This window comes from Zea mays, chromosome 2, assembly GCF_902167145.1.
Source record: "Zea mays cultivar B73 chromosome 2, Zm-B73-REFERENCE-NAM-5.0, whole genome shotgun sequence".
Lineage (NCBI taxonomy): Eukaryota > Viridiplantae > Streptophyta > Magnoliopsida > Poales > Poaceae > Zea > Zea mays.
In genome coordinates, this window is record NC_050097.1 from 91243236 (window position 1) to 91269335 (window position 26100).

General features: G+C 50.8%; 1 protein-coding gene across 1 annotated transcript; it reads left to right on the forward strand.

Moving 5' to 3' along the window:
* Positions 1 to 19604: 19604 nt before the first annotated feature.
* Positions 19605 to 21994, forward strand: LOC100192537 (UPF0497 membrane protein 7). Its single transcript, NM_001137756.1, has 2 exons — positions 19605 to 20054; positions 21545 to 21994. Exons 1-2 carry the CDS (start codon positions 19692 to 19694, stop codon positions 21821 to 21823), a joined length of 642 nt encoding a protein of 213 aa, NP_001131228.1. The 5' UTR covers positions 19605 to 19691; the 3' UTR covers positions 21824 to 21994.
* Positions 21995 to 26100: the final 4106 nt, after the last annotated feature.

The window sequence follows — 26100 nt, forward strand, 5'->3', positions numbered from 1 at the left end:
GGCCCCGGGCCACCTCGGCAACGAGCACCATCATCGCGACCGTCGGGCCCACCTCGACGAGAGGGTGCGCCGAGGTTACCACCCCAGGCGTGGGGGACGCTACGACTGCGGGGAGGATCGAAGTCCCTCGCCCGAACCACCCGGTCCGCAGGCCTTCAGCCGGGCCATCCGACGGGCACCGTTCCCGACCCGGTTCCGACCCCCGACTACTATCACAAAGTACTCGGGGGAAACGAGACCGGAACTGTGGCTCGCGGACTACCGCCTGGCCTGCCAACTGGGTGGAACGGACGACGACAACCTCATCATCCGCAACCTCCCCCTGTTCCTCTCCGACACCGCTCGTGCCTGGTTGGAGCACCTGCCTCTGGGGCAGATCTCCAACTGGGATGACCTGGTCCAAGCCTTCGCCGGCAATTTCCAGGGCACGTTCGTGCGCCCCGGGAATTCCTGGGACCTCCGAAGCTGCCGGCAGCAGCCGGGAGAGTCTCTCCGGGACTACATCCGGTGATTCTCGAAGCAGCGCACCGAGCTGCCCAACATCACCGACTCGGATGTCATCGGCGCGTTCCTTGCCGGCACCACCTGCCGCGACCTGGTGAGTAAGTTGGGTCGCAAGACCCCCACCAGGGCGAGCGAGCTGATGGACATCGCCACCAAGTTCGCCTCTGGCCAGGAGGCGGTCGAGGCTATCTTCCGAAAGGACAAGCAGCCCCAGGGCCGCCCATCGGAAGATGCTCCCGAGGCGTCTACTCCGCGTGGCGCCAAGAAGAAAGGCAAGAAGAAGTCGTAAGCGAAACGCGACGCCGCCGATGCGGACCTTGTCGCCGCCGCCGAGTACAAGAACCCTCGGAAGCCCCCCGGAGGTGCTAACCTCTTCGACAAAATGCTCAAGGAGTCGTGCCCCTATCATCAGGGGGCTGTCAAGCACACCCTTGAGGAGTGCGTCATGCTTCGGCGCCACTTCCACAGGGCCGGGCCACCCGCGGAGGGTGGCAGGGCCCGCGACGACGACAAGAAGGAAGATCACCAAGCAGGAGAGTTCCCCGAGGTCCGCGACTGCTTCATGATCTACGGTGGGCATGCGGCGAATGCCTCGGCTCGGCACCGCAAGCAAGAGCGCCGGGAGGTCTGCTCGGTGAAGGTGGCGGCGCCAGTCTACCTAGACTGGTCCAACAAGCCCATCACCTTCGACCAAGCTGACCACCCCGACCACGTGCCGAGCCCGGGGAAATACCCGCTCGTCGTCGACCCCGTCGTCGGCGACGTCAGGCTCACCAAGGTCCTTATGGACGGGGGCAGCTGCCTCAACATCATCTACGCCGAGACCCTCAGGCTCCTGCACGTCGATCTGTCCTCCGTCCGAGCAGGCGCTGCGCCCTTCCACGGGATCATTCCCGGGAAGCGCGTCCAGCCCCTCGGACGACTCGACCTTCCCGTCTGCTTCGGAATGCCCTCCAACTTCCGAAGGGAGACTCTGACGTTCGAGGTGGTCGGGTTCCGAGGAACCTACCACGCGGTACTGGGGAGGCCATGCTACGCGAAGTTTATGGCCGTCCCCAACTACACCTACCTGAAGCTCAAGATGCCGGGCCCCAACGGGGTCATCACCGTCGGCCCCACGTACAAACACGCGTTCGAATGCGACGTGGAGTGCGTGGAGTACGCCGAGGCCCTCGCCGAGTCCGAGGCCCTCATCGCCGACCTGGAAAGCCTCTCCAAAGAGGTGCCAGACGTGAAGCGCCATGCCGGCAACTTCGAGCCAGTGGAGACGGTCAAGGCCGTCCCCCTCGACCCCAGTGGCGACGCCTCCAAGCAGATCCGGATCGGTTCCGGGCTCGACCCCAAATAGGAAGTAGTGCTCGTCGACTTTCTCCGCGCGAACGCCGACGTCTTCGCGTGGAGTCCCTCGGACATGCCCAGCATACCAAGGGATGTCGCCGAGCACTCGCTGGATATCCGGGCCGGAGCCCGACCCGTCAAGCAGCCTCTGCGCCGATTCGACGAGGAGAAGCGCAGAGTGATAGGCGAGGAGATCCACAAGCTAACGGCAGCCGGGTTCATCAAAGAGGTATTCCATCCCGAATGGCTTGCCAACCCTGTGCTTGTGAGGAAGAAAAGGGGGAAATGGCGGATGTGTGTAGACTACACTGGTCTCAACAAAGCATGTCCGAAGGTTCCCTACCCTCTGCCTCGCATCGATCAAATCGTGGATTCCACTGCTGGGTGCGAAACCCTGTCTTTCCTCGACGCCTACTCAGGGTATCACCAAATCAGGATGAAAGAGTCCGACCAGCTCACGACTTCTTTCATCACGCCCTTCGGCATGTACTGCTATGTCACCATGACGTTCGGTTTGAGGAATGCGGGCGCGACGTATCAGCGGTGCATGAACCATGTGTTCGGCGAACACATCGGTCGCACGGTCGAGGCCTACGTCGATGACATCGTAGTCAAGACAAGGAAAGCTTTCGACCTCCTCTCCGACCTTGAAGTGACATTCCGATGTCTCAAAGCGAAAGGCGTCAAGCTCAATCTCGAGAAGTGTGTCTTCGGGGTGCCCCGGGGCATGCTCTTGGGGTTCATCGTCTCCGAGCGGGGCATCGAAGCCAACCCGGAGAAGATCGCAGCCATCACCAGCATGGGGCCCATCAAGGACTTAAAAGGCGTACAGAGGATCATGGGATGTCTCGCGGCCCTGAGCCGCTTCATCTCACGCCTCGGCGAAAGAGGCCTGCCTCTATACCGCCTCTTAAGGAAGGCCGAGTGCTTCGCTTGGACCCCTGAGGCCGAGGAAGCTCTCGGGAACCTGAATGCGCTCCTCACAAAGGCGCCTATCTTGGTGCCTCCAGCTGACGGAGAAGCCCTCTTGGTCTACGTCGCCGCGACCACTCAGGTGGTTAGCGCCGCGATTGTGGTCGAGAGGCAAGAAGAGGGGCATGCATTGCCCGTTCAGAGGCCAGTTTACTTCGTCAGCGAGGTACTGTCCGAGACCAAGATCCGCTACCCACAAGTCCAGAAGCTGCTGTATGCAGTGATCCTGACGAGGCGGAAGTTGCGACACTACTTCGAGTCTCATCCGGTAACTGTGGTGTCATCCTTCCCCCTGGGGGAGATCATCCAGTGCCGAGAGGCCTCGGGCAGGATTGCAAAGTGGGCGGTGGAAATCATGGGCGAGACAATCTCGTTCGCCCCTCGGAAGGCCATCAAGTCCCAGGTATTGGCGGACTTCGTAGCCGAATGGGTCGACACCCAGCTACCGACGGCTCCGATCCAACCGGAGCTCTGGACCATGTTTTTCGACGGGTCGCTGATGAAGACGGGAGCCGGCGCGGGCCTACTCTTCATCTCGCCCCTCGGGAAACACCTACGCTATGTGCTACGCCTCCATTTCCCGGCGTCCAACAATGTGGCTGAGTACGAGGCTCTGGTCAACGGGTTGCGGATCGCCATCGAGCTAGGGGTCAGGCGCCTCGACGCCCGCGGTGACTCGCAGCTCGTCATCGACCAAGTCATGAAGAACTCCCACTGCCGCGACCCGAAGATGGAGGCCTATTGCGATGAGGTTCGGCGCCTGGAAGACAAGTTCTACGGGCTTGAGCTTAACCACATCGCTCGGCGCTACAACGAGACTGCGGACGAGCTCGCAAAAATAGCCTCGGGGCGAACAACGGTTCCCCCGGACGTCTTCTCCCGGGATCTGCATCAACCCTCCGTCAAGATCGACGACTCGCCCGAGCCTGAGGCGCCCTCGGTCCAGCCCGAGGTACCCTCGGCACAGCCCGAGGCACCCTCAGCTCGGCCCGAGGCGCCCTCGGTTCAGCCCGAGGTACCCTCGGCCTCCGAGGGCGAGGCACTGCACGTCGAGGAGGAGCGGAGCGGGGCCATGCCTGATCGGAATTGGCAGACCCCGTACCTACAATATCTCCGCCAAGGAGAGCTACCCCTCGACCGAGCCGAGGCTCGGCGGGTAGCGCGACGCGCCAAGTCGTTCGTCTTGCTGGGCGATGAGAAGGAGCTCTACCACCGCAGCCCCTCGGGCATCCTCCAGCGATGCATCTCCATCGCCGAAGGTCAGGAACTCCTGCAAGAGATACACTCGGGGGCTTGCGGCCATCACGCAGCGCCTCGAGCCCTTGTCGGGAATGCTTTCCGGCAAGGCTTCTACTGGCCAACGGCGGTGGCTGACGCCACTAGAATTGTCTGCACCTGCGAAGGGTGTCAATTCTATGCGAAGCAGACCCACCTGCCCGCTCAGGCTCTACAGACGATACCCATCACCTGGCCCTTTGCTGTGTGGGGTCTGGACCTCGTCGGCCCCTTGCAGAAGGCGCCCGGGGGCTACACGCACCTGCTGGTCGCCATCGACAAATTCTCCAAGTGGGTCGAGGTCCGACCTCTGAACAGCATCAGGTTCGAGCAGGCGGTGACGTTCTTCACCAACATCATCCATCGCTTCGGGGTCCCGAACTCCATCATCACCGACAACGGTACCCAGTTCACCGACAGAAAATTCTTGGACTTCTGTGAGGATCACCACATCCGGGTGGACTGGGCCGCCGTGGCTCATCCCATGTCGAATGGGCAAGTAGAGCGTGCCAACGGCATGATTCTACAAGGGCTCAAGCCTCGGATTTACAACGACCTCAACAAGTTCGGCAAACGATGGATGAAGGAACTCCCCTCGGTGGTCTGGAGCCTGAGGACAACGCCGAGCCGAGCCACGGGTTTCACGTCGTTCTTCCTGGTCTACGGGGCCGAGGCCGTCTTGCCCACTGACCTGGAATACGGCTCCCCGAGGACGAGGGCCTACAGCGATCAAAGCAACCAAGCTAGCCGAGAAGACTCGCTGGACCAGCTGGAAGAGGCTCGGGACAAGGCCTTACTACACTTGGCACGGTACCAGCAGTCCCTACGACGCTACCACGCCCGAGGGGTCCGGCCCCGAGACCTCCAGGTGGGCGACCTTGTGCTTCGGCTGCGGCAAGACGCTCGAGGGAGGCACAAGCTCACGCCCCCCTGGGAGGGGCCATTCGTCATCGCCAAAGTTCTGAAGCCCGGAACGTACAAGCTGGCCAACAGTCAAGGCGAGGTCTACGGCAACGCTTGGAACATCCAACAGCTACGTCGCTTCTACCCTTAAGATGTTTTCAAGTTGTTCATATACCTCGCACCCACGCAAAGTTTAGTCATCAAGGAAGGGTCGGCCTCGCCTCGGCAAAGCCCGACCCTCCCTCGGGGGCTAAAAGGGGGGGAACCCCCTCTGCGTTGAAATTTTCCTCGAAAAAAGATCTCTTCTGCCAGAATATCTTTCGTGCTTTCTAACTACTTCGAAAAGTGGATCCTGAAAACGACAGAGTACACGTAAGCAGCCAAGGCTGACCGAGCCGAGGGACTCCTACGCCTCCGGGATACGGATACCTCACTCATCACCTTCTGCGATAAGTAGCTCGCGTTCGGATAAAGTGATTCCGCGGACCGAACAAGTCTTCACGTTCGGAAGCTCTTCTGCCGAAGCGATCCTTCGAGCCTTCTCGACTGAGTCGGTGACAGGGCCTCATGGACGGGTGAAAGTGCGCGTAAGCGGCAAGGCCGACCGAGCCGAGGGACTCCCACGCCTCCGGGATACGGATACCTCACTCATCACCTTCCGCGAGAAGCAACTCTCGCTCGCACAAACATCCCTGTTACCGACAAAAAAGTCCAGATACTCGAAACAAGAGGAAAGGAGACGCAGCTTTACAACACTGCGAGGGTGTGTATTCTAGCCTCGGCAGCCGTAGAAGGCACACGCTACAAGACACTCTGATCCTGCAGGCTCGGGTCTTGACGCTGGAAGGGGGCAGTAGCACCCTCGGCATCGACGACACCTTCAGCGAGGTCCGACCTAGCCTCGGACGGCGACGCGGTCCAGGGATCCCCACTCTGGAGGACGACGTCATCGCCACGCCCGGACAATCGCTGCCAGGGACTTCTCCGGGAATCCGGCCCGAGCAGGCGGCTCGGCCGGTTACCCCTGGGGCCTCGGCCAACCATCTCCCAAGGGCGCTAGCCCGACCCGAGGCCTCGGCTGATCAACTCCGGCGTCGGTCCCGCTAACGGACAACCCGGCTAGGCTCCGGCCAACCAGGTTTCATTTTCGAGCCAACTCAGCCTCTGTTCATGCTGATATCGCTACCCCTGGCCTCCGCTCATCGAAGAGCGGCCAAGGGGTCCCTTTAACTAAGCTAGAGGAGCCTCAGACAACAAGGTCGACCGAGCCGAGGGACTCCTACGCCTCCGGGATACGGACACCTCACTCGTCACCTTGACACGGGGCGACTCATGCTTGGTGAAGCGGTTCAGATAATCAACAGGCGAGTCTTAGTGCTCGAAAATGAGGAAAAAACACGGCTCCGTGCCAAAATTACATACATGTTCAGGCCTCGACAGCCATAATGAACAAAAACACTGGCATTCAAAGTGCCATTACAAACGGAACTCCGGTTCCCCCTCCGCAGGTACGAACAACCCCACTCGATAGGGGTGGGCCTGCGGAGCAACAGAAGACCGACGAACGGCGCGCCGTCACCCGCTCCAGCAGCGGCAACGACGACGACTTCTGCTCCGGGGGGCCGAACAGCGGCAGCACTGACCTCAGGGCGGATGCTGCTGCCAGGAGGCCCCCTCCCATGCCCAAACTCGTGAGGCAAGGACGGGCAGAAGGCCGTAGAGTTGGAGGTCGGTCCGTGGCCGGCCTTGGCTATCTCGCCGGCGGAAGAACCTCTTCCAGCTGCCGTGGCAGACGCCGCGCCGCGAGCGGCTCCGAAGCCACTCGCGTCCGAGAGCCAGGCACGGTGCAGCTGCCGGCGCCACGGACGACGACCGCCCTTCCCTCCGATCACTGAGTGAAGGAGCGGGCCGCCACCCACGCAGGGGTCGACCCCAACTCGGCACACTCCCCTCCCCAGCCCTGGTGATGAAAATCCTTGAGGCTGAGGGAGGGGCAGAGGCCGCAGCCCGGCTCGCTTTCCCCCACCATGAAGCTGGAGGTCACCACCTTGGGTGACCGCCGGCGGAGGGGTGCAGCCGGGCTGCATGATGAAAATCCTTGAAGCCGAATGATGGCTGAAAGGTACCAACTCCCACGGAATTGCGTCCCTCCAACGATGAGGCGAAAAGACGGCGGGTATCCCCCATCCGGGGGCTTGGAAGGTGGAAAGACGCGATGCATAAGGGAGCGAGAAGACATGGTCGCCTTCCGAAAGGGGTCACCCTCCTTTTAGAGGCAACTCTCCCTACTTGCGCCCCCAACCGTCACGGGCTGAGTCTTCTCCAACACACTCCAAGGCCCTCCCCTGCGGCGCGGGGGCTGGGTCCCGCATGTCATGCAAACCGGCTCGGAGCAGAAGAAGCCAAACCGCCGCGCGTGGTGCACACAACCGCCCAGCGGTTACAAGTGACCCTCCACTTTTGCCTAGACCAACGGGCGAAAGAGGCGGGCAGCCATACAGGCGGCACGCGACCGCGCCAAGTGGACGCGCTTCTCCGACTCCCGACACGCCAGCATGGAGGCCCAGGCCCACGCGTCACGCAACCGGCGCGCCGGATGCTGCATGCAAGCGACTGCACCGCCACTTGCGCCATCACCGCGCCTCTTCGGTTGCGGAACCAATACCGCGACTCGAGGCGACCCAGCACACGACCCAGCAGCGCCAGCCTGGCGCGGCGGTCAATGCGGCCGAAAGTGGGCCGGCAGTAATGACGGTGGCAGGCGGGCGGGAGCAGCGGTCACGTCGTCAGCCAAGCTCACATCCCATCCAGGGGCAGCAAGAGAACCCCCTCTCACGGCGTGAAGACAACGCGCCCGTGATCCGTTCCTCGAACGGCTAGCGCACGCGCGACGACCGCCCCGCCAACCACTCGCCCCGTCGCATTAACTCCGCGGCGGGACAGGCGACGCTTCTGGCAGGAGAAGTGGGCGACGCTTCACCTTCGCCGTAATAACCGCGCCAAAAAAGGTACGCCGCGTCGTTCGATTTCGTATCCTTTTCCTTTTTTCCTCTTTCTCTATCTCTTGCAACAGGGACCGGGAAAGGGGGATACCCCGAAAAAGATCCTTCCCCATGAAGGAACCAGGCTCCGAGCCTCCTTACTGATCAGAGGTTCGAAGGCTGGCCCCCCGAAGGGTTTCAACAGCCGCCTCAGATCGCGGGCCCTACACCCACTACTGGTCAGAGGTTCGAAGGCCGGCCCCCCGAAGGGTTCCACGGCCGCCTCAGGATACTCGGGCTCCGCGCCCATTACTGATCAGGGGTTCGAAGGCTAGCCCCCGAAGGGTTCACAGCCGCCTCAGACGCCGAGCGAGGGATGACCAGGGGTACGTTCGATACATAACCAAGGCTCGGGCTGCGCTCCCGAGGTACCCTAGGACATTTCCGAGACCAGCGGGAGCGATCTTGTAACGGAATCCCATCGGAGGGAGGCATCGAGCCCTCGGACCCCGTCGCCAGTGGACCGGGTCCGGCAGATCACCCGCAGGTACTTTTGGGCGTGCCTCTGGGCCCCTAGCCGACCCCTAACGAACGGGGCACGGACGTCCACTCGGATTACCCGCTTGCAGCTCACTGGAGACACCATGTTCGGCGCCCATCGAGGGTAACATGGCGCTTTCCCCCCTCCTCCTTGCGGAAAGGCGACGTAGGGGCGTATGTAAAAAAGTCGAGCCTGTCCCTGATCGCCCTCTCGCCCTGTGCGGAGGCTCGGGGGCTGCTCTCGCAAACCCGGCTCCGGCCGAACCGTTGACAGCGTCAACATACCAGCCCGAGAACTTGGGCCCCGACCGTACACCTGGGCTACGGCCAGTTCGCATCAGGGAACAACCAGACCAGCCGAAGCATTACGCAAGGCATTAAGACCTCGGAGGAGTGAAACCACTCCCCCGAGGCCTCGGGGGCTATACCCGGCGGGTGCGCTCGCGCGCACCCACCGGAACAAAATGCAACCGAGAAAGGCTGGTCCCCTTGCAAAAAAGTGCGACGAAAGCCTCCAAGCGAGTGCTAACACTCCCTTCGAGGCTCAGGGGCTACTGTCGGGGACCATAATTAGGGGTACCCTCAAGACTCCTAATTCTCAGCTGGTAACCCCCATCAGCATAAAGCTGCAAAGGCCTGATGGGTGCGATTAAGTCAGGGATCAGTCCATTCGAGCGACTCAATCATGCCTCGCCCGAGCCTAGCCTCGGACAAGGGCAGCCGACCCCGGGGGATTTCCGTCTCGCCCGAGGCCCCCCTCCAACGGCGGACACATCTCCGGCTCGCCTGAGGACCTGCCTTCGCTAAGAAGCAACCCTGACTAAATCGCCGCACCGACCGACCGAATCGCAGGAGCATTTAACGCAAAGGTGGCCTGACACCTTTATCCTGACGCACGCCCCCCGGCAGAGCCGAAGTGACCGTCGTCACTTCGCCGCTCCACTGACCGGCCTGACAAAAGGACAGCGCCGCCTGCGCCACTCCGACTGCAGTGCCACTTGACAGAGTGAGACTGACAGGCAGTCAGGCCCTGCCAAAGGCACCATAGGAAGCTCCGCTCCGCCCGACCCAGGGCTCGGACTCGGGCTAGGTCCCGGAAGACGGCAAACTCCGCTCCTCCCGACCCAGGGCTCGGACTCGGGCTAAGTCCCGGAAGACGGCGAACTCCGCTCCGCCCGACCCAGGGCTCGGACTCGGGCTAGGTCCCGGAAGACGGCGAACTCCGCTCCGCCCGACCCAGGGCTCGGACTCGGGCTAGGTCCCAGAAGACGGCGAACTCTGCTCCGCCCGACCCAGGGCTCGTACTCGGGCTAGGTCCCGGAAGACGGCGAACTTCGCTCCGCCCGACCCAGGGCTCGGACTCGGGCTAAGTCCCAGAAGACGACGAACTCCGCTCCGCCCGACCCAGGGCTCGGACTCGGGCTCAGCCCCGGAAGACGACGAACTCCGCTTCGCCCGACCCCAGGGCCCGGACTCCGCCCTGGCCTCTGCCGAACGACCTCCGCCTCGCCCGACCCAGGGGCTCGGGCTCGGGCTCGGCCTTGGCCATGGAAGACAGACTCGACCTCGGCTTCGGAGGAGCCTCCACGTCGCCCAACCTAGGGCGCAGGCCAGCCACGTCAACAGGAAGCGCCATCATCACCCTACCCCAAGCTGACTCGGACCGCAGAGAACAAGACCGGTGTCCCATCTGGCTAGCTCCGCCAGATAGGCAATGATGGCGCCCTGCATGCTCTGTGACGACGGTGGCTCTCAGCTCTCTTACGGAAGCAGGAGGACGTCAGCAAGGACTCAACCGCTCCGACAGCTGTCCCTCCGCCAGGCTCCGTCGCTCCTACGACGGCCACGACATCACACCAGCTGGGTGCCAAAATCTCTTCAGCTGCCACATCGGCATGTACTTAGGGCGCTAGCTCTCCCCCGCTAGACACGTAGCACTCTGCTACACCCCCATTGTACACCTGGATCCTCTCCTTACGCCTATAAAAGGAAGGACCAGGGCCCTCTTAGAGAGGGTTGGCCGCGCGGGGACGAGGACGGGACAGGCGCTCTCTTGGGGCCGCTCGCTTCCCTCACCCGCGTGGACGCTTGTAACCCCCTACTGCAAGCGCACCCGACCTGGGCGCTCGACGAACACGAAGGCCGCGGGATTCCCACCTCTCTCACGCCGGTCGCCGGCCGCCTCGCTCCTTCCCCCTTCGCGCTCGCCCACGCGCTTGACCCATCTGGGCTGGGGCACGCGGCGACACTCACTCGTCGGCCCGAGGGACCCCCGGTCTCGAAACGCCGACACATAGCATCCTATAGTTTTCAACCGTACAATATTTTTCGAAACCATTTATTTGAAAGTGATGGATAAAATTTTATATTCTCTAACGACACCTTTGATAGGCTTTATTGGTTTCTTAGAAAGTTTAAAGTTAAGGTTATCTTTAGTAAATCATGTATATAGTCGTGCAAAATGCTATTTTGTATAATATATTGTGTATTTATAGAACTAAGATGAGATAGGAGGCAGTCTAACCCAAAAGTTATAGAAGGGCCAACGTTTATCATAAAGGTGACTTTTTGCAGTAGAAAATTGACAACACCTAGAGACCTGCTTCCATCGGCTATGGGAGTGAATTATTCATCTCCACCTACTATTACTATCACTCTTTATGAAGCATACCCAAGCAAGCGCGTCGCTTCTCTGCCTATGTCGTGTGCCTCCCCAGACTAATATGTTCGGCTGCCCTTAACTGCAGCTGCGGCTGCAACTTTTTGCTCTCTAGAAATACTGTAGCAGCAGCGTAGAGAAGCAGGAGCTCTATTATTGTCGATGAGCGTGAGCTCCACCATTGCTGTGGCCAAGCACAAGTTATCCAATGGTTGCTGACACTATGCCCTTATATAGTTCCGCTGGTTCGTGTGGAGCCTAGAAAAAGACAGAGAAATATGGATTGAGTTATTGACACGTGGGTTATCGATAATACTTATGTGAGTCTTGCTGCGCGGTAGTCCAACCAAATATATTTTTTATCTTTCTCCCAACGTACAACTCATAACAGTTTTTTTATTATTCATAGCTCATATAATATTCACTCTGTTTTTTAATTTTGTCACGGTTTAGTTTAGGTACTGTTTTAAAAGCCAACGACGCTCACCTAAAACACCTTAAATATATCAACAATTTAATTAACTTTAAGTACCACCTCGGGCTTTGCCAAATGGAAATAAGCCTTAAACATCCAAGGTGGATGGAGGTAAGGATAGCTAACAAAATAGAATGAAAGTCGAGGTTGAATCTGTTGTTCAAAATCCAAGTCGTTTTGAATGTTTTAAAAGCATGTTAGATCAATAGATTGTTCGCTTTGGATTAAAGCAAGTTGTTCGGACTGCTGCAGCTACAATCACAAGATACAAAAACATTATAGAAATATTAGAATCTATTTTGGATTAAAGCCAATTTCTGGAGTTTCATGTTGCCAATCCCGAGAATATTAAACCAGCGTAGATAGCAGATACATCTAGACACATGAGCACACCTCTAAGCTCCACGCAAAATTGGTGAAATTCGAGTACCACTTTTGCTTAAGGACTTAGGACATATTTGGTTCACTGCCTAATTTATCACACTTTGCTTAATTTTATGTTTAATATTAGTTCTTCAATTTAGACGACTAATCTTAGATAATGTGTGACACATTTAGCCACGAACCAAATAGACACTTAGTGTGCTAAACTGCTAGCCAGTGTTAGAATTATAGGCATTTTCCGTATTATTTTAATTCCATAAATCAACATTATGATGATGACATATAACAAATAATTAACCATAGAAATTGTGATCTCAAATTGATCCATACCAGTATGAATCAAGAGAACATAGAGCATGTGAATTATATAAATCATATAAATACGATAAACATGTATACTGACTGAACAAATGAAAGTAAACAGATAGAAACATAAATAGCATGACTGTAAAATTAAAACAGACAGATCTATCATATTATAATAAGACAGAACAGATAAGATAAAATCATTCGTAAATATGAAACAACATAGATGAAAATATGAAACATATATAATCTCCAGAACACAAAACAGTAAGTAAATAAACTGATCATACCCTCCTATGCGCTCTGATGATCCAGATCCTTGGCCAGCTTCCTTTGTCATGTTGAAGATGTTTTGGGCAGTCGCGTAGACGCTCCCCAAAAACCTAATTGCCGATCCCCCGTGCAAGGTCTCGAACGGCACCGGCTTCGGAGGCACCTGCCCTCTCGCCTCTCTGTGCGCGCAGAGCCACGAGATGGAAATACCCTCACTCGGCGGCTGAACTGTGATTCTGAAAGTGTTTCTCGCGTGTACCGAGTGACAGGGATGCTCCTCTATTTAACCTCTCGCAGAGGGAAGCTGAAAGAGAAAGGTCGCCGAGTCACGCCAAGAGTCGGCCAGCTCTAGCCGAGTTATGCCATGAGTCGGCCAGCTCTCGCCGAGTCACGCCATGAGTCGGCAGCTGAAGGAGAAGGGTCACTCGGCTGGCTGGCGAAGAGACAGGGTCACTTGGCAGACGAAGAGACAGAGTCACTCGGCTGACGTACGCGGTTAGTGAGTGCTAAAAATTAACACAACCACACCACGCCCGCTCGCCTGCCTGCCTGCCTCGCCTCGCCTCGCCTCGCCTCTCCACGCCACGCCACGCCCGGCCCGGCCCGGCCGGCGGCGGCGGCGGCGGCGGCGCGCGCGCGCGTGTGGCACGCCCTTGTCCATTTCTTGACTTCTCAAGTTAAGTGGAATAAATCCCACCATATAAGTCAAGGCAAAAGACCCTTGGACTTCCAATGTGGTACTATTGGTATTCTCTACCATTACACACCATAGAGTTTATTCAATAAATGGGCCAAGCCCATAAAAGATCCAACAATCCCCACCAAACTCTAGGGTTTGTAATGATGAAGTATCAGAATCACAATCCTTTGATATACCAGTGTTTCGATGGAGACTGTTAAGTTGAACATCCATCTAGAATAAGAGTTTCACTCATTCACAACTGAACAATGGACTATGCCTTGAATTGACAGTTTTGTGCGAAATAAGATTCACTCAAATCCTTTGCTGATACTAGGTTGCAAAAGGGTATTCCCGCTGTTTAGAAGCATATAAGTCACACTTCAGTGCCTTTCATGAGTATTTAGGGATTACCCAAGTCCCATAGACTGTGACTAGCAGTCTGACTCATATAGGTGTATTCCTCAAAAGATGTTCTGTAGGACAACATCTCACCTTTATAAGACTCTTGGAATACATTAAGGTAAAAACCATCCTGCCTTACAGATAGGAAAGATGTGCATCAGAAATGAGTTAAAGAAGGGATCTTTCCTCACAATCTACTCCTAGCTTGTTTCTCCACTCTACTTCACGGGATCTCCGATCACATAGAGCAGGTTACCACTAGAGTAGATCTCACATGGGTCTCATACCCATTTCTCTCGATGCACTTTCTATCACATTGCGTGATAGACCCTTAGTGAATTGATCTGCCAGATTATTTGATGTGTGGACATAATCCACAGTTATAACTCCGGAGTTTTTCAACTTTCTGACAGATTTAAATCTCCTCTTAACATGCCTTGTAGACTTCATGTTATTCCTAGAACTGTTAACCTTTGTAATCACCGTTTGGTTGTCACAGTTCATGGAAATAGCCGGTATCGGTTTTTCAACCACCGGTAAGTCCAATAGGAAATCACGAAGCCACTCAGCCTCAGCCCCAGCAGTGTCTAATGCTGCGAGTTCTGCTTCCATTGTAGACTTCGTTAAGATAGTCTGCTTGCAAGACTTCCAGGAAACAGCGCCACCTCCAAACAGAAACACATATCCGCTTGTGGCATAAAGCTCATCAGCATCAGAAATCCAGTTGGCATCACAATAGCCTTCCAGGACTTTTGGGTTTTCGGTATAATGAATACCGTATGTCATAGTACCTTTCAAATACCGCAACACTCTCTCAAGAGCACGCCAGTGATCATCTCCTGGTTTCGACACAAACCGACTTAGCTTACTCACAGCATAAGAGATGTTTGGCCTTGTTGCACTTCCAAGGTACATGAGCGAGCCAATGATCTGGGAGTATGTCAATTGATCCCTTGCTATTCTCCGATTCTTTCTTAATAGCACACTGGGGTCATAAGGTGTTGGAGCAGGATCACAGTCACTAAAACCAAAGCGACTCAATACCTTTTCCACATAATGGGATTGTAACAAAGTTACCCCACCATCAGCTTCTCTAACAAGCTTGATGTTTAGAATGACATCAGCCTCTCCCAAATCTTTCATCTCGAAATTGCTCGATAGAAGATTTTTAACTTCCTCAATCACATTGAGATTTGATCCAAAGATCAAAATGTCATCAACATAAAGACACAACATAACAGACTCACCCCCACCATACCGATAGTATACACATGTGTCAGATTCATTTACAACAAAGCCAGCTGCTGTAAGAGTATTATCAAACTTTTCATGCCATTGCTTAGGTGCTTGTTTTAGGCCATACAATGATTTTATCAACCTGCACACCTTGTTCTCTTGACCATCCGCAATGAACCCTTCTGGCTGATCCATATAGATCTCCTCATCCAACTCTCCATTTAGGAAAGCTGTCTTAACATCCATCTGATGAATGATAAGACCATAAGAGGCTGCCACGGCTATTAATGTGTGAATTGTAGTCAATCGAGCCACTGGCGAGTAGGTGTCAAAGAAATCTTCACCCTCCTTTTGGGTATATCCTTTGGCCACAAGCCTTGCCTTGTACCTCTCAATTGTACCATCAGGCCTAAGCTTTTTCTTGAAGATCCATTTGCAACCTATAGGTTGACAACCATAAGGACGGTCCACGACCTCCCAAGTTCCATTAGACATAATAGATTCCATCTCACTCCTTACTGCTTCCTTCCATAAGTCAGCATCAGGAGAGGAATATGCCTCACTAATGGTAGTTGGTGTGTCTTCCACAAGGTACACTATAAAGTCATTACCAAAGGATTTTGCGACCCTCTGTCTCTTGCTCTTTCGAGTGACTATAGTGTCATCCTCCTCAGGGATGTGCACGTGAGAATCCTCAGCATGATCTATAGGAATCGACAGTTCGTGCTCATGGGGAATTATAGTGTCATGACTTATATCACTAGGTGTATTCTTCATAGGAAACTCATTCTCAAAAAATGTTGCGTCTCTTGATTCCATGATAGTATCAACATACATATCAGGCACATCAGATTTTATAATTAAGAACCTATACCCAGTGCTGTGAAAAGAGTACCCAAGGAATATACAGTCAACAGTTTTAGGCCCAAGTTTACGCTTTTTGTTGATTGGCACGTTCACTTTAGCCAAGCAACCCCAAGTGCGCAAATATGAGAGATTTAATCTTCTCTTTTCCCATTCCTCGAATGGTGTGATCTCTTTGTTCTTTGTTGGAACTCTATTCAGGACATGACATGCTGTCAAAATCGCCTCACCCCACCATGCCTTGGATAATCCCGTTGTACTCAACATGGCATTCACCAAATCTGTTAGAGTGTGGTTTTTCCTTTCAGCAATCCCATTGGATTGTGGTGAGAATGGCGGTGTCCTCTCATGAATAATACCATGTTCCACGCAGAACTCATCGAACACATTAGAGAAATATTCTCCACCTCGGTCGGACCTTAAACGTTTTATTTTCCTCTCAAGTTGGTTCTCAACTTCAGCTTTATAGGCTTTAAAATAATTGAACGCTTCATCTTTTGTTTTTAAGAGATACACATAACAAAATCTAGTGGAGTCATCTATAAGAGTGAGAAAGTATCTTTTACCACCTTTGGTCAAAATTCCATTCATCTCACACAGATCAGAATGAACAAGTTCTAGAGGTGCCAAACTCCTCGCCTCAGCAGCCTTGTGTGGCTTGCGGGGTTGTTTTGATTCAACACACACATGGCACTTAGACTTTTTGACCAAGTTAAATTTAGGAATTAAATTTATATTTGCTAACCGCATAAGACAGCCAAAACTTGCATGACAAAAACGTGAATGCCATAAATCTGACTCATCAGAAAAATTAACAGAATTCACCATTTTATTACACACATCATGCAGTGATAAGCGGAACAAGCCTCCGCAGTCATATCCTTTACCAACAAAGGTACCATGTTTCGACACAACACATTTATTAGACTCAAGAACAACTTTATATCCATCTCGACATAGCATCGAAGCGCTAACGAGATTCTTCTTGATAGAGGGCACATGCTGCACGCTCTTCAATGGCACCGTCTTTCCCGAAGTAAACTTCAGAATGACCGTACCAACACCAAGAACATGAGCACGCGACCCATTTCCCATCAACAAGGCGCCAGACCTCCCGACCTGGTAGGAAGTGAACATAGAGGCATCAGCACACACATGAATGTTTGCACCACTGTCCATCCACCACTCAGGTGAATTACAGACTGAAAGAACAAATGGTAAAGAATTACCATACCCAAATGTTCCTCCTTCAGTTTCAGTGGTTACAACATTAGCTGATTTCTTGTCTTGAGTGAACTTGCGATCAGGGCACTCTCTTGCCCAATGTTGATCACTGCCACAGACAAAGCAACCTCCCTTTCCCTTGTTATTGTTGTTCTTCTTTTTAAACTGTGCTGTATGAACAGGCTTATTTGCATTCTCTTGTTTGTTCTGGCTTTTCTTCTTGTTAAACTTGCGGAAGTTTCTCTTCTGCACCACATTAGCAGTAGAGGTCTCAACACCTTTTCCACTGTCCTTTGTTCTAGCCCTTTTCTCAACATCAAGAGTACCAATGAGCTCTTCCACATTGAACTCTTGTCTCTTATGTTTGAGAGAGGTAGCAAAGTCCTTCCAAGAAGGTGGTAACTTGGCGATTATACCGCCAGCCACAAACTTGTCAGGCAAAGGACAAGGAAAAAGTTCGAGTTCCTTAGCTAGTGCCTGAAACTCATGAGCCTGTTCCACTACAGATCGGTTCTCAACCATCTTGTAGTCATACAGCTGCTCCATGAGATACAGCTCGCTACCAGCGTCAGTTACTCCAAACTTTCCGACAAGTGCATCCCACAGCTCTTTCCCTGTGGGAAGGATGATATAGCTTTTCTGGAATTTTGTATCCAGTGCGCTAATTACTGCTCCTCGAAAGAGGTTGTCTTCAGCCTTAAACTTAGCCTCATCCTCAGGAGGTAAGTTGGCAGGCTTGCCCTCAGCGGCATGAAAACAAGACATTGCAGTTAGCCACAATTCCATCTTAGCCTTCCATATCAAGAAGTTTTTACCATCGAAAGGATCAGGCTTTAGCACAGCAGCAAAACCTCTGATAGAAAAATGCCTAACATTAGGTTTTTGGATTGTTAGAATTATAGGCATTTTCCGTATTATTTTAATTCCATAAATCAACATTATGATGATGACATATAACAAATAATTAACCATAGAAATTATGATCTCAAATTGATCCATACCAGTATGAATCAAGAGAACATAGAGCATGTGAATTATATAAATCATATAAATACGATAAACATGTATACTGACTGAACAAATGAAAGTAAACAAATAGAAACATAAATAGCATGACTGTAAAATTAAAACAGACAGATCTATCATATTATAATAAGACAGAACAGATAAGATAAAATCATTCGTAAATATGAAACAGCATAGATGAAAATATGAAACATATATAATCTCCAGAACACAAAACAGTAAGTAAATAAACTGATCATACCCTCCTATGCGCTCTGATGATCCAGATCCTTGGCCAGCTTCCTTTGTCATGTTGAAGATGTTTTGGACAGTCGCGTAGACGCTCCCCAAAAACCTAATTGTCGATCCCCCGTGCAAGGTCTCGAACGGCACTGGCTTCGGAGGCACCTGCCCTCTCGCCTCTCTGTGCGCGCAGAGCCACGAGATGGAAATACCCTCACTCGGCGGCTGAACTGTGATTCTAAAAGTGTTTCTCGCGTGTACCGAGTGACAGGGGTGCTCCTCTATTTAACCTCTCGCAGAGGGAAGCTGAAGGAGAAAGGTCGCCGAGTCACGCCGAGAGTCGGCCAGCTCTAGGAGAAAGGTCGCCGAGTCACGCCAAGAGTCGGCCAGCTCTAGCCGAGTTATGCCATGAGTCGGCCAGCTCTCGCCGAGTCACGCCATGAGTCGGCAGCTGAAGGAGAAGGGTCACTCGGCTGGCTGGCGAAGAGACAGGGTCACTCGGCAGACGAAGAGACAGAGTCACTCGGTTGACGTACGCGGTTAGTGAGTGCTAAAAATTAACACAACCACACCACGCCCGCGCCCGCTCGCCTGCCTGCCACGCCCGGCCGGCCGGCCGCGGCGGCGGCGCGCGCGCGCGTGTGGCACGCCCTTGTCCATTTCTTGACTTCTCAAGTTAAATGCAATAAATCCCACCATATAAGTCAAGGCAAAAGACTCTTGGCCTTCCAATGTGGTACTATTGGTATTCTCCACCATTACACACCATAGAGTTTATTCAATAAATAAGCCAAATCCATAAAAGATCCAACAGCCAGTCTGGTTGGAAGCGTGCGTTGAATGGTAGAAGTTCGAAAATGTGTTTATTAGGGAAAACAGGAGAAATTATACCATAATTAGTTACTCCATGGTATTCTTAATTATGTCTAGAACGGCTTGTTTTTTGTGTGTAGAGAACGGTGCAAATTTGGAAATACACAGATGCAACGAGCACAAGTTACTACACAGAATGGCCGTTTCCCAGCAGGCCCAGGCGTCCCGAGGCGACCACGCGACACATCACAGCCGCGCACGTCGCGGGCATGCGCTACACGCGGCCGCGGATTAATGCCGACGGCTAGACGCGACGCACGCACGGCGTGGCCGGGCGCTGTGCCACCAATAGCCGGGGCTGCATAGGGATCAACGGAATCAATCCATCCATCGCCCCCATACGGCACTGCTACCGCGCGCGACATTAACTCCGCGCATTCAAGTCTCCCACTGCGCTCCAACTACCTCACCTCACCCCTCCCCATAAATGCACTGTATCACCCCTGCCTTCCTGCTAGTTCTCCAGAGAGAGCCGGGAGAACTTGGCTGTCTGCCCTGTCTGCAAGTACCTCGTCTTCTTCCTGGAGAGAAAAAGCAGAAGACAATACAAAGATGTCCAAGATGGCGGAGGAGAAGGCGGCGGCAGTGGGCGGACTCGGAGGAGCCGGGGCGGCGGACGCGGCGCAGCAGCAGCAGCTGGCAGCAGGGGAGGCCGCGGCGGCGCGGGTGCGGCCCGTGGAGACGCTGCTTCGCGCGGCACCGCTGGGGCTCTGCGTGGCCGCCATGACCGTCATGCTCCGTAACCAGCAGAGCAACGAGTACGGCGCCGTCGCCTACTCCGACCTGGGAGGCTTCAAGTACCTCGTCTACGCCAACGGCCTCTGCGCTGCCTACTCGCTGGTATCCGCGTTCTACACTGCCGTGCCGAGGCCTGCCACCGTGTCGCGCTCCTGGCTCGTCTTCCTCCTCGACCAGGTCGGTTCTTGCCTCCCGTCTCTGCTCTGCTCTACTCACACTTTTTCACACGGTTCTAGTAGCAAGTTGAGAATGCTCCAAAGAATCTTTTTTTTTTCTTTTTCTGCCAACATCACGTGACGAATTTTACGAGTAATATGACGGTACAAAAGTTTATTCTTCATGTGTTCGTTATATTTTTGTTGTTGTGACCTACTCCTACAATAATCAAGGCTGGATTACTTTGATGATGTTGGAGGATCTGTTCGTTCTACAAAACTCATGCGAAACTCGTGACTGAAGAAACAAATTAACACATGGAAAGAAATTAGCTCTGGCAGAGACTGTATGGCAGCTTATGCGTTGGATTTGTTTTATTTCTACATCCATTTTTTTTCTTGCTTCAGTGTTTCAGCAATTAAAAAAATTACATAACTCATATAAAGCAATTATAATATGTCGATCTATATAGTATACATAATTCATAAAGTTACATGATTTATGAAAAATTACATAATACATATCTTAAATAGTTCTTCTGAACTCTTCTGAGCTAGATTATGAAGATACATTTATATAGTATAGTTATAATATATGGTGGTTTAGTATAATTATAATATATGGTGGTTTAGTTTATAGTTTTTGTTATAGAGGTATATCTATGCTTTTAAATGTTTATTTATATTTGGTAGTTCTAGTGATCTAATTGTGAAAAAAGTTTGTGTGGTAGGCCACGTGCTGCATACTTGCATATTTGTGCTATGGTCAAATTTTTTAGTTTTCATAGAATAAGTATGACTTAGTACATGATTTAAATTGGTTGAGGCTTATTAAACAGTGTATAGTTAAAATAAATATGCAAAAAAGAAAAAATGTAACTAAGGCTTAGTAAAAAAATACGTATGTAAAAAAGAAAAAATATGGTTCCGTACAAATATTGATATGTCTTATAAATATTTAACATGACTATGTTATTATAGAAAGACTTTTAGACTTAAACTCACATATTTTATTGTAAAGAAAATTTATTATTCTATTGTTATAACCCGTTAATCTATAGCATGTCATATTTGTAGAGTGGCTATGTTTTGTTAATATCTGTCAACTATATAATTTCTTATCTAAAATGTAATGTTTGTTCTGCCATCAAATATATAATCTATTAAGTGCATGTTTAATCTTGTGTTACCAAAATATAAGTATATGGTTATGTGAGCATATTTGATGCTTGTGCTACTATATATACTTCATAATTATATGTTGCTCAGTTACATTAAGATTTTAGATTATGTATATGTAATCTCGATTAACCAAACAGTTGATGAACCTTATTGCTATAAATGGCTACATTTACAGTTTTGATTAATACATTATGATAAAAAAAAAATTCATGCCAGTGCCACGTATATACGCGGACGTTTTGGTTCTTGTTAGAACCAACCTCTTAAGAGCTTACATGACCGTACTGGTGAAAGCATGAGAGAGTGATCCATGGCATTTTTATTCTGCAGGTGTTCACGTACCTGATCCTGGCGGCGGGCGCAGCGGCGGCGGAGCTGCTGTACCTCGCCTACAACGGTGACAAGGAGGTGACGTGGAGTGAAGCTTGCGGCGTTTTCGGCAGCTTCTGCCGTCAGGCGCGCACCTCCGTCGCCATCACCTTCGGCACCGTCCTCTGTTTCATCCTCCTGTCCCTCATCTCCTCGTACCGCCTTTTCAGCGCCTACGAGGCGCCCCCGTCGTCGGCGCTCGGCAGCAAGGGCGTCGAGATCGCCGCCTACCCGCGCTGAAGCCGCTGGAGGAAGGCCTCGTTGCAAATCTCTGTTATGCGTAGTCGATCATGTAATAATGGCTTATCGCATATATACTTCGTTGATAGTTTGCTGTCACATATGATTAGTACAGTGCTGCTGCTGCTGCTGCTAAATTGTGCTTGACTGGGTAATTATATAGTTTGCATCGTTCTTGTGTGTGCTGGATGGATTGAGCTTAAAATTCTTACTACAGACGTAGTTTCTGTGCAGCATGACAACATCTTCCCATCATCCCGTGGAAAGAAATCTAGTGGATGTTTTTTTGTTGAAACAAACAACATAATGAATGTTTGTACCAAACAAACGAGAAATTGTCCGGGTACGAAATTATTGCAAAATTGTTGCTAGTGCCCTCGCACAGTACAGTACCTCGAGAGCACAGTACAGCAGCTCGAGAACTCATATACATGTTCAAATGCAAATGGGCCGGCTCGCTCGAGAACGCATATACATGTTCAAATGGGCCAGCCCGCTCGAGAACGTATATACATGTTCACATGGGCCGGCCCAGCAGTGGGCTCGTGACTCGGCACGATCGTGGACTGTGCTCCCGTGGCCCGGCACGAGCACGATCCAGTCTGACTATAAGTGTGCCCGGGTCGGATCGGCCCGATAGCCTTGCTGGGCTTGGGTCGGCCGTTTGGTTCGCGGTGCAGGCACGGGCTCGGCTCGGTTAAAGAGTAGACACGATAACAACCCGTTTGAGGGGCTGATTTTGTAACGGTTAGTCTGTTTTTAGTTATAATACTAATGATTCTATTATTATATGAGAGCATTCTGAACTGCGATAAGTGTTTATATGTGTATCTGAAATTCTTTGTATAAGTAAGTATCTAAAATTATAAATATAATTAATTAAATCTAAAATAAATTTAAATATTACCTTTAAATTCTGAATTTTGAAGTGTTTTTTTTACGGGTCTAGGCCCGACCCGACACGACAGGCTCACTGTGCCTCCGGCTCGGCATGGCCCGTGTAAGAATAACAGTGTCGGGTCTAGGTCACGTCAACCAGTCTGCGGACCAACCCGATCCGACACGATACTGAATCGTGCCGGGCCCAATCGTGCCGGGCCCAATCGTGTCTGGGCCGGCCCGTTGGACATGTATAGAACGGAGGCTTGGTTTGTATGGTGGCGCGTTAGTGTACATGCATCTGGGCGCGAGCGATTTTTTTTCTTTGGTGCGCCTGTGACGCTTAGCTTGGCTTGTCTTGCATAGGGTGATGATTTGGATGGTGTGCATGAGGCTATTTCCAACTATTCCCATCTCAAATTTCACTATTCTTACTTTCTATTCATATTTAAATACATTTCTCTTAACCATTCTTTTCCTATTTCTTCTTCTCTCCAACCATTCCTACTATTCAACTCCCCCTTAACTATTTAACTAGGTTATTTATCTTTTATACATCTATTTTTTAGAGTTTTAAAAATACAACCATATTTGTACTACCGTAATACACATTGTTATCTGCTAAATAACTCTAGAAGGTTAATTTTATATTGAATACAATCAATTAGTAGAGACGGAGAGATTAGAGTTTCCCCTCTCTGTGGGGGATTTGATCTGCACATCGACGCGAGTGGGGCATCGAGGGGGTGCCGTTGGACGCGCGGCTCCCCCCTCCTAAGGATGGCAGGGGTTGGATTTTGTTCGGGTATAACAATATCTGACCCGAAATTGTACCTGATACTCCTACAAATATTCATACCCATCAAGCCAATCGAGCGAGAAACTGTACCCGCACTCGTGCCCACCGGATATCCACCGAGTATCGAGTACTGTAGACTAAATAACATTTAGTGAGTGTACAATATTTTAGTTTGCACCTAAGCACTAGTGCAACACGAGAATGACTATATTTGGCTAACGTCCATACAGTATCTCAACTCATAATTATCACATCCAATATATTTAAATTTGAGTACAGAGAATAAAAGTTTAATGATTTCATGATAGTTGACAATCATATCATTGTAAATGTCTCATTGGTCTATTGACAATTAACATAACATAAATTAATATTCGTTAATCAACGACACATTCCCCATGATAAATTGATAAATAAAAACAGCATGTAGCACCAGCAACTCGTGGTCGTGTCTGTGCCTATGGTGAAGTAGCAACATGCAGTAAGCTACGATTGTTGTGTATCTTTTTGGATTCATTCTTTTATGGGCCTTATTTAGTGGATATAGCACCTTTAAAGAGGTATATTGATATTTCGGGTATCTATTGGATACCCGTGGGTAAAGTATTTTATTCATATTTGACCCGATGTATTTCGGGTATCCGACCCAATAGGACCCGCGGGTAAGTTTTTTTACCCGTATCCATATCCACTAGGTACGAAATCCGCGGATATCCATATCCACGGGTCCAATTGCCATCCCTACTCGGCTACTCCCTCCCCATGTACACCGTACTGTCAGGGGGAAGGGAGAGGGGGAGTTGAGTCCGCTTCTCGTTCTTGAGAAAAGGATCTATTTAGAAGGATATTTTAGTCTTAAATGAGAAAAAAGAACTCGGGACCTCAATCTTTTTTATTTCTAGCTTGATACGTCAAAATGTCAATTAAACTAAATATAAAATTATGGTTTCCTACTATCACAACGATTAGTTCGGTTCTATGTTTATATTGATTTTTTACGATATTTACTAAAGTAATTTTCATATAAGAAGACTAAAAAGTTGAGCGTTTAAGTAGCTTTTGGTGTCCATAAACTGAAAATAAACCGAAACAAACACTACGCGCGGATGACTGAGCAGCGGCCCAGAAGAACAGGAAAAAAATTGGGTGCAGCCGGCTGCAAACCAGACTGTTTGCAGCCCCTCTCACAGAAATGAGGATAGACCCATCTGCAGGTCACGTTTTAATTGTATTGTTGCACCTGCAGGTGGGGTCTATCCTCCTTTTTGTGAGGGACTGCAAACAGTCTGGTTTGCAGCCGGCTGCACCCAATTTTTTTCCGAAGAGCATGGCCCACGCGAGCTTGCTTAATGGTGCTGGTTCAGGCAGGTAGGGCGTTAGTTTTTTATTCCTTTTTCTTTTCTATTTTCATATTTATCCTTTCTTTTTTTTCTTTTCCCTTTTGTTGTGTTCATTTATTATTTTTTATTTGTTGTGCCATTTTGTTATTTTTATTTGTTTTACCCTAATTATCTTTTCTTTACTTCCTCTATCATCTCATAAAATAAAACACACATGTTTTTAGAAAAGTCAACATTTTAAAACCTGACCAACAATTCAGCAAAAACATATATTTTTAGTGTATGCATACTATATACTTGAATTTGTATTAAAAACCATTTAATATGATGTTCAATTTGTATTTGTTCATGTCATATATTAAAAGAAATTAATGGTCAATGTTTCACTCTAAAAGACTTTGTCGAAAAAATATACGCCTTATTTTATGGGATGGGGGAGTATTTCATTTTTTTTATGTTTCTATTTTTTCCTTTTATTTAATTTTATTTTTTATTTCATTATATATATATATATTATTTTTAATTTTGTTCTTCATTTTACTCTACATTTTGTTTTAACATTTTTATGTTTTATTACTTTTGTATTTTTTATTTCATAGATTCTATGAGCACTTGTTTGTATATGATAATATATTTGGAGCCCTGAACTTCCAATAACTAGAGAAAGCCTTATTGAAAGTCCTGGCCCAACGGTGCCATTCGGTTCAGCCGCACCAGGTTTGGGCAGCTATAAAAACACCTCAGGCTGCCTAGGTTAGGTTTTAGTAGTGGCGGCGGTTTCCCTCGGGCATGCAAGTGGCGGTGATCCCGGGGGCGAGCGGCGGTGGCAACGGACGACAGTGCTCCCGAGGCGGGCGGGCAAGCGACGGCGGCGCTCCCCTAGGACCGAGCAACGATGATGCTCCAAGGCGGGCAGGCAAGCGGCGATGGTGCTCCCGAAGCAGACGAGCGACGGCGGCGGACCCTAAGCCCGGTGGCGACGGTCATTGCACAAGACATGGTATGCTTCGACAGCGACGATGTCGACCATGGGAGACGCAAGTGGCTCCGGCGATCGTGCGAGGCGTGGTCGTCTCCGTCGATGGTGGCCACACGAGGCATGGCTGGCTCCATCGTCCTTCGATGACCAACTACTCTGATCCATGGCCTCGACGGCGTCCTCCGGTGACAACCTCCTCCAATCCTGTGTTTATGCATACGGCTGTTGGTTGAGCCCATACTAAGATTTTTTCATTAATTATGATGTACGATGTAGATAT